Genomic DNA, 14,635 nt, shown 5'->3' on the forward strand with positions numbered 1-14,635 from the left:
TGGGAATAGGTTGGATGCCAGACGCGCAACATAAGCCTTTGACAAACATCTGAAAGTCAGTGATTAATCTACATCTGAACCACAAATTACCAGAGACAAATTGCCTCTGAGAATGTTTATGCAGAAATGGAACATCTGCCAAATAGAGATGTTGTTAAAAAAAAAACACTTGTTGCTTAAAATAAATAAAATAGGGGGCGATAATTGAGTAAAATGAAATATTCCACACAACAAACTATGTGACTGTTCTTTTCCAAATGAATATTTTTTTAAATATATGACTGTTTTTAAAACTGTCTTCTAGACCTAGGCCTAACCCCCTTATAAAACGTGTATTTCTTATTTCTCATCTACTTTAAGGATAAATGAAATCTGAGACTGGAATTAGATGTTTATCAGATAGGCCAAGATGTTCATTAGATGAAATTATATTGAAATAGTGGTCTCCCTCTCCGTCTGAACATCGAAAGGGACATCCTGGGAAATCTGGGATTTATCTGCTTCTAATGAAATGAATCAGACAAGCTAGATGAAGGCTTTGCATTTTGATATACCATCCTGCATGCTAATCAATGTGCTGGTAATACAGTAGCCTAGGCCTATGGGCGATTCCACACCAGGATAGCCCAAAAATATTTGAGGTATCTCAGATTGTTCTGGCAATGCTCACATTAATGTCACTGCTTTTTAATAAGCTTAATAGCTTCCGGGTATGCTGGGATAAGGACCAGAGCTACGGCAATCGGGCTGGCTTTGTAGTGCCTGTCCCGAATGGCTCGTTCATGTGAATGGACCATGTCAGTAGTGATGGGATTTTGTAAATGTGTTATATTGTTATATTGTATCATGAGAAAAGGATTGCAAAGGTGCAATGCATATAATTCATGATGATTAGCTGAGTGGAAAATGTAGGCTTTGATGATGGTCATTTTTTAATTAATAAGTGTTTAGTATGTTCTGATGGGAGGGGCTTCCCCTACAAAAGGAGCCTCTCTTTCAGTTCAAAGGGGAGACCATTTTGGATTGAGCTGTTGATGGGGCAGCATTGTTTTAAGCTGTCAGGATGTATACTTTTGGTGGCAGTACTGTTGTTTTTCTTTCGGATTCACTATGTAAATAAACACCCTTGCACAGAAGTACCTTTGTGGCTCCGCCATCGTTTTATTTGATAGAGGTTAGGTTTTTCAGTTTAGCCTTCTGGTCTACTCTACGCGGCATAAGCTTATTAAAGAGCAGTGATACAATTAAGAGCAGTGTGCGGGTTCCTTCTATTTTCTCAACTTATTCAACTGTTACCATGCACCTGCAAAAAAGATAGCTCAGATGTGCGAGTGCCTTTTGAATTTTGAATGCTCACATTAATAAAAGTTCAGCAAAAAAATCGCTGTGAAAATCTGACGTTCAATGCCAAAATGACAAGCACTAATGTGGTTGTCTATATCAGTGGTTCCCAAACTGTTGGGAGTGGAGTCGGCAGACTTTCAACTTACTCTTGAAGGTTGTAATAGTAGAATGGACAAGGTGCAATTTATAAATTGGGTAGTGCATCATCAGTTCCTCTTGTCATGTCAGTCATTGCAGACCTTAGAGAGATATTTATAAATTGTCAGAAATGTCCAGAACAACTAGCCCATGTCAGCTAACGTTTTTTGTTGTTGCTGTAAACCTGAACTGTTTGTGACATGAACAGAGCTTGTGCCCATAGAAATAGACATGGTGAGTGCAGGCCCGTGTAGGGGCGAGTGGGATGTTCTACAATGCTGGAAGGGCGCCCCGAGTTAAAAGGTTTGGGAACCCGTGGTCTATAGTGTGGTTTCTAGCGGTTTTGGGGGGCTTTATAGCGCCTATGTGGCATGTTGATAATTTTTTCTTCATATGAATTTGTCTCTAGCGTTTGAACGGTTTAAGCTACAAAATATTATGACCATATTCCTGAAAGCTACGACTCTCAGGAACATGTATGTCTATTTTCCTCTCTGATGCTAACAAGGACTCGTTAGAAGAGAGTGTGATTAAAAAACACATTCAAAGCATACTTTCTACAGACGAATTTGGCATTACCTGATTTGACATATCTTTGTGTTATTTATTGAGCTGCTTAGTTTTCAGATGATTTTAAAATGACCTAATTACTTTTAAGAGGCAGGTATGAAAGGTTGCTGGATCGAATCCCTGAGCTGACAAATCTGTTGTTCTGCCCCTGAACAAGGCACTGTTCCCCGGTAGGCCGTCATTGTAAATAAGAATTTGTTCTTAACTGACTTGCCTAGTTAAATAAAGGTTCCATTTTTTTTTTATTATTATAATTTAATAGTTGTTTAAATAAAATTTCCAAAATGGTGAGCGAGCATTGTGCCTTTTCCTTTTCAATGATTATATAAAATGTTGGTTGCACCTCGACGTTGGTTGAACACCCTTCACTTCTTTCCTAATTACTTTCATGAACATTTCATTAAAAACAAAATGTTTTATTGGTGTGTGTGCGTTGCTTTTTTATACAGTTCTTTTGAATAATAATCTGCCCCCTTGCAATTACCCTTTTTTAATCTGAACCCTGTAAGAATATAGTTGAATAGCCCTGCTATAAGGAATATAATGACACCAAGATGATACAGCAGACACATAACACCTTTTAAAAAAGGCCTAAAATGGCCACTTTCATCATTATTTTCTCAAAACTGGTTTGTGACACAAAGATAAAAAGCATGTCAAACATCCATCCTCCCAATTAAGTTTCTATGTGAAAATTAACAGAACAATTTGAGATACCGGGCTATCCTGGCTTAGAAACGCCTGTATCTCTTAAAGGCACAGTCTAATGCTGCACCATTGTGAAGGCAGCCTTCTATAGGCCTAATCAAGTCAACACATTTTTAAGGCTATGATGTAAGATATATCAGAAGGCATGGCTGATAACAGAAAGAGATCACCAATTGGAACAACAATGGAAAACTGAACTAGAAGAGTCTAAGATCTAAGATGACCCCCGATGACTTTCTAAGCCAAACTGATGAGTAAGGCCTTTATGTGTCGATGTATACCTGCCAGTCTGTATCGACTGATGATTTTAGTTGCTAATACTCTCAGATTAAGGAACGCTCATCTACCAACAAATAAGCCTACAGAGTTAATTGTGTGTAAGATTACATAAATAGACTAGCCCTCAATAGACACCTATCCGGAATATTATGAAATATATTTGTTTCCACCACCCTACAGAATTGCATCATTATGAGAAACAACCACGATCCTGTTTTGCAAATCAAATCAATGTTTGTCTGATTTTATGCAGGTATGATTATTATAGCCCACAAAATAAACTATCCCATCTGGCTAACAACAAGCAATTGGTTGTAAAACACAAGTGCAACACAGGCTAAAACAAGAGCTTGTTATATCAGAACCCAGCTAGCACATTTGGTTCTTTGGAAGTTGTTGGAACGTACGTTTTGGTTTCACATTGGCCCTTGGAACGAAGCCCTAAGTTTTTTTAACGTTCTGAGAAAGGAAGTTCTGGGAACATACATTTTTATGTTGCAGAGAGGTTCTGAGAACATTTTACTATAGTTCCCTGAAAGTTTTCCTGGGATGTTTTAATAACGTTCTGAGAATAGAAATTCTAGGTTATTTTATGGTAATTAAATAACGTTCTGAGATCATGTTTATATAAAACTTTGAATAACACTGCTAGCTTAGTTTGGGTTAACTGTTTAGAACTCCAAGTATGTGATTGCATTATTCATGCAATCCCATTAACCTTTTTATTGTGGCACGGCGTCAATGAGATTCAAACCTATAATATTCTGTTCCCTATCCATTGCGCCACCAGGATGGAGCTAGCATGTCATGTTTTTTTTAACTCATACAAAGATGTTTATTTTAGTCTATTCAAACAAACCCCATTTCAAAGGAAAACAAGCACTCATTAAGATCACGTGTGGCCAATTAGTGGGCGCGGTCAACACACCTGAACACACTTAACAAGATAGAGGAGAGAGAGTTTGGTGATGCTAATAAAGGAATGTACATGTTTTTAAATAACATTCTTAGAACGTTCTCTGAATGTTACTAAAGGTTTCTTGTGTTTTTTATTGAAAGTTTTCGTAATGTTCTCTGAACAATTTGAGAACATGACTTTAAATAGAACCAGGAGGAGACCTGTAGGAAACGTGATGCTGAAGTACTGAAATTCCCACAGAAGGTTGTTTCTTAACATTCTCTGAACTATTTGAGAACTTTCCCAATGTCAAACCAGTTAGAGAGCGTTCCTAGAACATGACCAAAATGTAAATTAAATGTAACCATGTTTGAACTTTAAGGAAACTTTCTGTTAAGTAATGAAATGAACGTTCTTTTGTCAAGTTACTTAAATGTGCTGACAATGTTCCAAAGTCAAGCAACTATCCTGTACCATTACTATAGGTCAACCACGCTCTCACGAAGCACTAAGAAACATATGGTTCTCAGAACGTTATGTGCTAGCTGGGAAGGTGCTGAGTTGAGCTGGGCTGAGTTGAGCTGGGCTGAGCAGGGCTGGGCTGAGCTGAGCGGGGCTGGGCTGGTGGGCAGCCAATTATTGCCCTGGTGATAATAAAGGAGCTGTCTAAGAGAAAGTTTGCCTAGGGCCTAGCCACCTACAGTACCACCCGACTACTCAGGTGATTTGGGCTCCTTCAAAAGCCAGTAAGGGGCCTATAAAATCTGCTGTTCTATGCCTACTACAGGGCCTGTTTTTGATGAGCACACTATCAAGCCTATTTCTATTCCTTGGTAGTAGGGACTTGGGAGGGGATAAAGCATGCCTTTTCATGAGTCAGAACACCCTCAATCAAATAGACCCCAACAATATATATTCCTCTGTGCTGATCTTTGGATTATCACTGATCCTGCCTGTGAAGCAGCAAACAGTTGGGGGAATTTAAGGGCATCTGTCATGCTAGCTTGTTCTGGCCCCACCCTGGAGATGAGAGCGTGGGTCATGAGGCTGGAAAGGCTGACAAAAACAAATCTTTAATCAATACCCTGGCCCTCAACACAAAACACTCCCTCCTCCGTCTCTGGCTCAGTGCGCTCCGAGAGTGACAGTTTTTCATTTTAATCTGTGCCTAGTGCTGCCCATATTGTAGGGAAATGGTGAGCTAATATTATGGTACCTTGGCTCATTCAGTAAACCATTGTCGGCTGTGCATAGTGTCTAGGCTATTTAGTGAAGCACTTGTGAAGATCTAAGATCTTTCTTAAGAACTACAGATGTAGGACCTTAATTTGAGCCAGTTTGCCAAAGCAGGGAAATAATCCTGCAACAACAGGACATGTGAATTATTATGTGGATTATAATGAATGGACATTTTTGTAGGAGTTAATACCTTTTTTGTAAGAGAAAAACATGTCTGAAATGTCAAAGTGGAAATTACAAGCATAAGCCTTTTTAAACCTCATATACACTACAAGTTGCCAGTGGTGTAAAGTACTTTAAAGTACTACTTTTATATTTTTTTATTTCACCTTTATTTAACCAGGTACGCCAGCGGAGAACAAGTTCTCATTTACTTTCTGCGACCTGGCCAAGATAAAGCAAAGCAGTGCAACAAGAACAACAACACAAAGTGCCACATAAACAAACGTACAGTCAATAACACAATAGACAAATGTATGTACAGTGTGTGCAAATGTAGTAAGATTAGGGAGGTAAGGCAATAAATAGGCCATAGAGGCAAAATAATAACAATTTAGCATCAACACTGGAGTGATAGATGTGCAGATGATGATGTGCAAGTAGAGATACTGGGATGCAAAAGAGCAAGAAGATAAATAACAATATGGGGATGAGGTAGTTGGGTGTGCTATTTACAGATTGGCTGTGTACAGGTACAGGTGCCGTAAATTCCGGACTATAAGCCGCAACTTTTTTCCCACGCTTTGAACCTCACGGCTTAAACAATGACGTGGCTAATATATGGATTTTTCCCGCTTTCAATTTTTTTTCTACAAAACAACACATTCTGTGACGTGCTCAGTTTTTTGGCGGCATGAAGCTTTCATTAGACCAATGAAATTGTTGAACGGGTTACGGTCAAACAACTTTTTTGTTTACTGTTTAGATTAAATCGAGCGCTCTCAAACTTCCCATCATTCTGATTACGGTAGTCATTTTGTCACCCTCATCATGGCAAAGACACGGAGAAATGCATATGATGCAGCTTTCAAGTTGAAGGCGATTGATCTGGCTGTTGGAAAAGGAAATAGAGCTTCTGCACGGGAGCTTGGTCTTAATGAGTCGATGATAAGACGTTGGAAACAGCAGCGTGAGGAATTGACTCAGTGCAAAAAGACAACTAAAGCTTACTGCAAATTTTTTATTTTTTGTTACAAGCCGTGTTTCATTAAAGCCTATTTATTATTGTTACAAGCCGTGTTTCGTTAAAGCCTATTTATTTTTGTTACAAGCCGTGTTTCGTTAAAGCCTGTGTAAAGTTAATTTGTTTCAATGTACCGGTAGGCACCTTCAATGTACCGGCTTATAGACATGTGCGGCTTATTCATGTTCAAAATAATATTTTTTTTTTTTAATTCAGTGCGTGCGGCTTATATTCAGGTGTGCTTAATAGTCCGGTAATTACGGTACTTAAGTAGTTTTTTGAGTATCTGTACTTTACTTTACTATTTATATTTTTGACAACTTTTAATTCACTACATTCCTAAAGAAAATGATGTATTTTTAAAAAACAAATACTTTTAAGACTTTTACTCAAGTAGTATTGTACTGGGTGACTTTCACTTTTACTTACTTGAGTCATTTTCTATTAAGGTATCTTTACTTTTACTCAAGTATGACAATTGAGTACTTTTTCCACCACTGCAAGTTGCATTGCAGGAAAGTTCTCCTGCAAAAGGTCCTACATATGTAAGCTAAATCCCAGTATTCACTTTGCAATATAGTCTAGCTATGTCTTTAGTGACAGATGAACAACACTAGGCTATATCACAAACATGAATACACAGTACATAACAGAAACATAACTCCAATCAGATAAAGAAACAAAATGTTAAACAACAGTAAATAACAATATTAAAGTCATTAAACATCCATACACGAAAGGAAGTCAAGCACCCAGCCATGCAGCAAACATATTTTCTATATCATGCAATTCAGCCATGCATTTTTCATTAGGCATACTCAATAGGCCCATTCAAGCATATGAAACACATGACACAGCAAAGACATCACAAGACATGCTAAAACAACATAGAACAAATCAAACAGACTGGTATACAACTAGAGAGCCTGGAGCATTTATAGGGTAATAATTACCAGATCCAAATAAATTAGAACCAGACATAGGGATCAAATAAGTGAATAGCCTAATGAGTTTTCTGTCTACAGACAGAAACAACCCTCAAGTGCGTCAATCCTTGTGGGGGAAAACACTGCTAAACCTCATCCTCAAGGCCCACTAAAGACCCAGTCCATCCACAAACACTGTCCCCCTCTCCAGTGGCTGGTCCACACTGAAAACATTATTAGAATGATAGGAATAAAAACACTGATTGAAGCGAAACCAGAACTAGAAGGCATTGATTGGTCAGCCAAGATGCAGTGCTGGGCTAATAACATGCTGTCAATCAAAAACAATCAATCTGGGTGAGTTGTTGTAAGACATGTGGGAGGAGGGAGGGTAGGTAGAGGGGAGTTAACATCTTTTGCCAAGTTGTTGCCATTACCCAAACAAACAACCACTTCTGATGACAAATAAAGCATTTGAGTTCAACCTCTAAAATGAGCTAATCATACACTCAGCATATTATTTGCATCAGAAACATCATTCTTAATTTCCATCTTGACTGCCATGTTGCATCGGTCATAACTAGCCTTTATGTTAAAGGAAATATAGACAAATCTAAGCTATTGCTATATGAACCTCTTCTTCACTCTTTCTACAGTATGATGCCAATACAGACCTCTACCCAAACTCTAAAAAGAGTTAAAATCTCCCTGATTTTGCATCTGGTCTAACAAGGCTTTGATTGGACTAACCTGAGGGGTATACTACAAAGCAGGATCAATGAGTTAGCCAGCTAACTTTGATGAACAACTGAAAATAACAGATTTTCTGGTTCATTAAGGAAGATAAACTTAGAAATGGGTTTTTGGTTGTTGAGTCAATGAGACCATGCTCATTTCAAGCTTATCTTAACAAAAAAAAGACAAAGTTATTTCAGAAGATTTTGGCACATCTCATTGATCCTGTTTTGTAGTATACCCCTCAGACCTCTTCTTGATTAGCATAATCTCTTCAAATATGAATGATTAGAGAGGCAGTGAGTAGGCCCATACTTCTGAAAAGTCAAAACAATGCTTGATTAGGCCCACTGCTAGGGGGAAACTTGAGATGGGGTTTACTATGACAAGAGGGCAAATTAAAGCGCCATTATGTTTCCCTTGCAGTAATCATAATAACAATGGTTGATGTCAAAGACTCCACTCTACAGGACAACTTTCTTACAGTCTGGTGACTCTTGATAGAGGGGAAGAGAGGGCGATGTACACTTTTTGTGGAATGCTGGCCAACCAAATATCGTAGTTAGTTAGCCTGAATTATTTATATAACAGTGTTAGGCTACTTAGAGTAAAAAAAGATTGAAGATTTGAGTCTACCATGGTGTTGCTAAATTGAACAGGCCTATATTCAGAAGTGAGGCTGAGAAAGGCTAAGTCAAAGAGCTGCAAAACATATTAGACAGGAAGTTCAACAAACATGCACACGAACAGTTAACTGCCTGCAACAAACTGAAAACATCTCTTTACGTATTTCAGCTCTCACCCATCCATGCAAAGCCCATCTCAAGGAGAGCAGAGGTGAGAGCTTGTGGCACGCACACGGCACACACACACACACACACACACACACACACACACACACACACACAGTCAGCCAGGGAAGGACTCAGCCAGCCCTTTATCATAACTACTCCCACAATTACTCAGATCACTGGTTTACCTGCCTGGGCCTGGGCTGCTCTGAGCAGCGTTACAGTGTCCTGGTGAAACCTCCAGGCAGCCAGCCAGGCAGGCAGAGAAAGCACATTAACTAGGCCGCCTGACATGGGAATAGGATGCCATAATAACACGCACCAGCATGTAGGGAGAGCAAGACTAGAGAAAACACTCACAAAACAGACTAGTCACAGCTGGGGGGCGATGCGTTAGTCCCGAATCCCAATCACTAAGAATCACAAACTACAACACCAACCAACTCTTTTTGCTGCCTCTAAATCTACATCTCAAAGTGTGTTAAGCAAAAACGCAGAGCTCTGAAGCGGCTAAAGCAATATCAAGGAGAACAGTGTAATGAGTGAAGAGCATAACAAGGAGATGTGGTTGATTTCAGCCTCTCTTTTCAAAACACTACTCCAAATACACTTCATTACCTAGATCAACAGAGTCCTTGGCAGTGGAGGAACTATAAAGGAAGCTGCTGTGGTCTTTAAGCATGAAGAAAGAAGTCACTTTCACAGAGACACAAACTGCTCTACGACGCTCCAGCATGCATGGCAATCTTTTCATTAACGGAATGTTGTGAATTCAAAGGAGGCTCCTCTTGATTAGGCTAGCTGTTAAAACTGAAATTATGCAACTTATCAGGGCCATAGAAACACTTCTAGCATTTAGTAAACATAGCAGCCTTATCCCAGTGCATTCCTCATCCAGATGAATGGATAGGAGTGCTTCTAGCTCCAAGTGGTAGCCTTCCTTCTCTTTCAGGGCCTGCCCTGCTCATGATCTCCTGGCCTCAACCTGAAACAATCACTCTTAGTTAACGACAACACTTCTGCTATTGACAGCATGATCCCGTAAAGCAGACACTTCAATCACCAGAGCAGCAAGCTCCTCTCCGGTCCAGGAGGAACACCCAGAGGAGAAGAGAAGAGGAGGGGAGGGGGTGGAGGTGGGGGGTCAGATGAAAATCAAGAGGTAAATAAATGAATCGATGAATGAATAATAGATGTGCCAGCTATAGTGGGCTCTCGGAGCAGAGCACAGTGCCACGGGGGGATGCAGTATTATTAACACTCTCTTACTGTTCATCTCTGTGTCATCACTGATACTCTTAGGAGGAGCATGGCCGGCATAACACACAGCTGATCTGTACATTCGATCCGGATTACGAATTTTCTTCAGTCCTTCAGGAGGCAAAAAGAGAGTAGAGAAAATGGAGGAAAAGAAGTAGGGTATTCTCCCAGATGCTTACAATAGCCCAGTACAGCCCTGTTTCTTTCCCCCATGCAAACACATTGACAGACAGGGAGCAGCTGGACAGTGAAGATGTTTACCTGCAAACAACACATTAGAAACAAACCCCACAATAATGTAACTAAGGCTTGAGTTATTCAGGAGACAGAGGTATTACAGACACAACAGAGACTGGATAACAGTACTACTCCTAGCCCTGACCTTGGCTTAACCTAAACCCCTGGATTGTGAATCAAGAGTTAGCCTGCAATATAGTATCATGACCAAAAAACAACAACTAAAAGGACAGGTGCTAGGGCATAATCAGCACTATTCACTGCCAAGGTGTAAAGATAACATATTTCAGCAAAATAGTCATCCACAACTATACAGTGGGCTATATTCAAAATAGTACATGCTACTGACAAAGAGCAATGTGGTAAACCTAAGCTCCACTAAGCAAGGTCATACACCCCAAAATATTTCCACCACAAGGCATCTCTAGTGACAAGTGAAGGAAATATTTTGATATTAGGTGCACAGTTGAAACTTTCACAGACATTAATAAAAAAAACACACTATTTATGCAAGTGGGAAAAGTGGTTGATGAGTAGTTCTATGTCACTGTTGAGAGTTCAAGACTGACACTTCAGCTGTCACTGAGTCTGGCACATTTTATTTTACATCTCATTGATCTTAGAGATCGTCTTTCCAAACAGTTCTGACAGGCCTAGCATACAATACATACAATACATCTTATTTTAAAAATCTAACAAAAAAATGGTTTTATACATATGTAGAATAACCCAGAGTTCTAAATTAGCTTTTAAAAAACAAAACATGCGTATCAGACAATCTGACAGATCCAGCCTGATTGATTTGTTCCATAGCATAGTGCCAGACATTTTGCTTGCTCGTTGGTATAGTCCTACATGATTGCTTATCTATTCTATTTATTATTTTTTCTATGCTGCTGAATAATGCATCTCTTGGTTTAAACAAACAGTTCTATTTTTTTCCCTATTCTTGGAATGGTCCCTAATGACGAGTGAAGGGGCCAGCAATCAGGCTCATTGTAGGCCTGGCTGGGTTTGATTCAGGTCGATATTGGTCCACATCACATCAGTAGTAAGCTGGATGAATCAATGTGATCAATCAGAGAGGGCCTTGGCGGCATAGAGACAGACTGGTCTAAGGTATGACACCACCTGTCATCGGCAGCCAGAGTCTGGAGCACGGAGGGAGCAGACTACCATCCATCCACACCTCACTAATTCAATTAAGGAAAAATCTCCAGCCTGATTCCTGGTTGATTCCACACGGAACTATACAAAGGAATGGCTGAGGAAGAAACGGTCTGTCTGAGATCAGGGGGAGAAGGTCACTTGTTTGATGACGTAACACTAGGCTACAGCCTGACTGAAGTTAATGACTGTGTGATTTCCAGATGACTTATTCTATTTTTGCACCCTGTGAACTTTCCAAACCCAGACAGACATCAACTATAAATAGGCCCCTACCATATTTGTTTGCAAAAGCATTGATACTTTTAAAGTGTATTACAGCCTCTCTTACTCCACAGGTCTACAGTGCATTATGGCCATATATCACATTCAGGTTGACATACAAGGTTATGTTTTCTCTGTTGCGGAAGATACCCTTCAGTGAGAACATGTTATAACCAGGTTAAGTGTACTGACCCAGAGATAGGCTAGGCTACAGAGGAGAGAAATGGCATTCTGTCTACAGATCAAGTAGACTAAGTTAGTGGAGTGTATATAAGAAACATATCTGGCATTGGCTCTGTCCACTTCACACCCTTTACAAATACATGATCACCACTCTGAAGTCCTGAAGGATTCAAAGGTGTCGGGGGTTTACTTTAAAGTCTAAATTGAGAAGGTAAGACGTGTCACTTTATTGGAATGATCTTCATTTAACACCTGCTATTTCCGTTCCCTCCGTGACTAGTAGTATTCTTAGACTCACTGTTCTTTAGGAAGTGTTGGGGAAAGCCCTATCCCCCAGGGTCTAGCAATCAGTTAGATGGGTCAGAAGTAACTCCTGGTGTTACTCTGTACAAAGAAGACCACTGAGAGACTGGCTCATATCGCCCTATGAGTAGCACAGGATGTGACCTACAGTGCCATCAGGAGACCTGCCAAACAAGCAAACTATACCTATAGCTCCCACCCCACCACAGTTCAGGTGCTTCAAGGACAAAAGGATAAAAGAGATGGTGTTAATACCTATGGGAGGATTACTGGATCTACAGGAAAACGGTAGTGCATTAGTAGCAGTGCTGAAATAATATAAATATTATATATTTTTTATTTATTTTTATCTCTAGGCCTAGACTATTCCATATTCTTCATATTTTCCTTTACTGAGACACATCATTGGATAACTGATTTTAAATGAATATTGGATGGAAAAATAAAGACTGGATGACTATTCTATGTAAAAGCTACACGGCTCCAGATTGCCTGAGAGGACATTGTGTTTATGTGGAGGCATGAAGCACTCTCTCTCTCCTCCTTCATCCTCCCCCTCCCCCTCCTTCACTGACCAACCTCACAGGAACACCGAAAATAACTCAACCTGCTCAGCAATGGGAGTTTCAAGTCAGGGTTTCAGTAAAAGCTCCTGGTGATGGAGAGGCAAAGAAATTCACAAAGGTAGTGACTGTAGTTACATTCATCTTGTGTGTGTGGATGTGATGCATTCGGTCTAAACGCCACTGTGAAGTAGTAAGTCATTCCTATTACAGAGATAGGTAACCTCCCTTTTTAATTTTGTCATATACATTAGGCCTACTACTACACTTTAAATGTAAAGTGTGTCCCGGTATAGTCATTCCCTTTTCACAGCTCAATACCACCCCCCTGTGGAGCTTTGTTTGGGAGTTGGCACAACCAGCTCACAGGCTCAGCTCTCTCATCTTTGTTATCGTGGTCTTACACAACAGTATAGGAACACATTGACCATCAGTGTTATCTTTATCATATAAACCTAGATCATAAGTGTGTATAGCATTTTTATTCTACATTCGAGGTGGCTCAAGCTGTGATAAGACATACACAAATAGAAGGTACAGGATGGCAACTATTTTCTTCACTATTGAGGCTACTAAGCTCACCCTAAATGAACACTCCCCTAATTGTTTTGACATCAATAGTTCTCTCTACACTAGTGTGTCAATATGGAACATTTCAGTGTATCTAATTATTTGATGTCTGTTTTAGGCCACTCTATGCATTCCAGTTATTGCCAACCATTTGAAAATATGAGCTCGCTCTTTGTCACCACCCCCTGGTTACATATGAACAATACAACTTAATGTATTTGAAAACAATATGAAGAGCATCGTAGACTAAATGCAAGAAAGCTCGACTGCAGTTTAAAAAACGACGCAGAACAACTCTAATGTTTATGAAAACCCTGCACATTTTTAAGTTTAAAATGCATATGCTAAGCCTATATACACTATAGGACATACTATCAATAATTATGATGCAGTATACATATACTTCTACTGAAATTAGGATACTAATTATAACATTGATTTTCTTCTAAACAAATCTATTTTGCAGGTATGGTTTAGTCATAATCAAGCTTCTTAATAGCCTTAATTAAACAATGTTCATTGTAAACATGTTACGCTTGTAAATGCATGCATTCCTCCTGTCTTATTCTAACATTTTGATTATTTTGACAATGCATTTTACCTGTCCTCTATAATTTTGACTGTTAACTAATACTCAAGTGTTATACTCTCCAAATGAAATGACATATTCAAGTCAATATGGATCCAGACCAGATGCACATTTCAACCCAAATTAGCTTCAAATATTCAATAGTTAGTGAAATAGGCTAGAATATCAAAACTTCCTTTTCAGATTGTCCCTTTGACAGAAAGATAACAGCCTTCTTGGCTAAATTAAAAACGTTCTTTAGAATCTTACTCTCCATCACATCTGAGACACATCTGGTGGGATTCAATACCAAAGCTGTGTATGGTACAACATTCTAGCTTTTAAAAAAATTAAATATATATATATTATTGCAAACATCGACATTATTATAAAATAACACTTTTAACTGAGCATTAATATAATGTTGTCTGTAAGACCGACACCAGTTAAAACCTCACTCGATAGGATAGTTCCCTTTCCCTTTCAGGAACCTCAACCAACGGGTGGACTCGTCGAGTAAATAAAAAGATTATCCAGGACTTGCAAGCAAGCATTTTTGTTACCAGACATGGTCACTGGATGGCTAAAATGCATTCTAAGCAAACTAAACTACAATCTAACGTTTGATACGTAGGATGTTATAGATGTTCCATGTCAAATAGCCTATGTAATAGCTTGCTTGCGTTTATGTAATAAAAACAAGCTTATT

General features: G+C 39.2%; 1 protein-coding gene across 2 annotated transcripts in view; it reads right to left on the bottom strand.

Annotated features, from left to right (window-relative positions):
- Positions 1-14,635, bottom strand: part of LOC115168101 (calmodulin-binding transcription activator 1-like) — a 349,660-nt gene that overhangs the window by 334,455 nt on the left and 570 nt on the right. The window contains exon 2 of one of the 2 annotated variants that reach the window (XM_029723013.1): positions 10,081-10,182. The exons of the other annotated variant lie outside the window; for it this stretch is intronic. Coding sequence (XP_029578873.1) covers positions 10,081-10,182 — 102 coding nt within the window. The remainder of the gene's footprint in view (positions 1-10,080; positions 10,183-14,635) is intronic. 2 annotated transcript variants of the gene reach the window in all.

This window comes from Salmo trutta, chromosome 30 (assembly GCF_901001165.1).
Source record: "Salmo trutta chromosome 30, fSalTru1.1, whole genome shotgun sequence".
In the NCBI taxonomy this organism is placed as follows: domain Eukaryota; kingdom Metazoa; phylum Chordata; class Actinopteri; order Salmoniformes; family Salmonidae; genus Salmo; species Salmo trutta.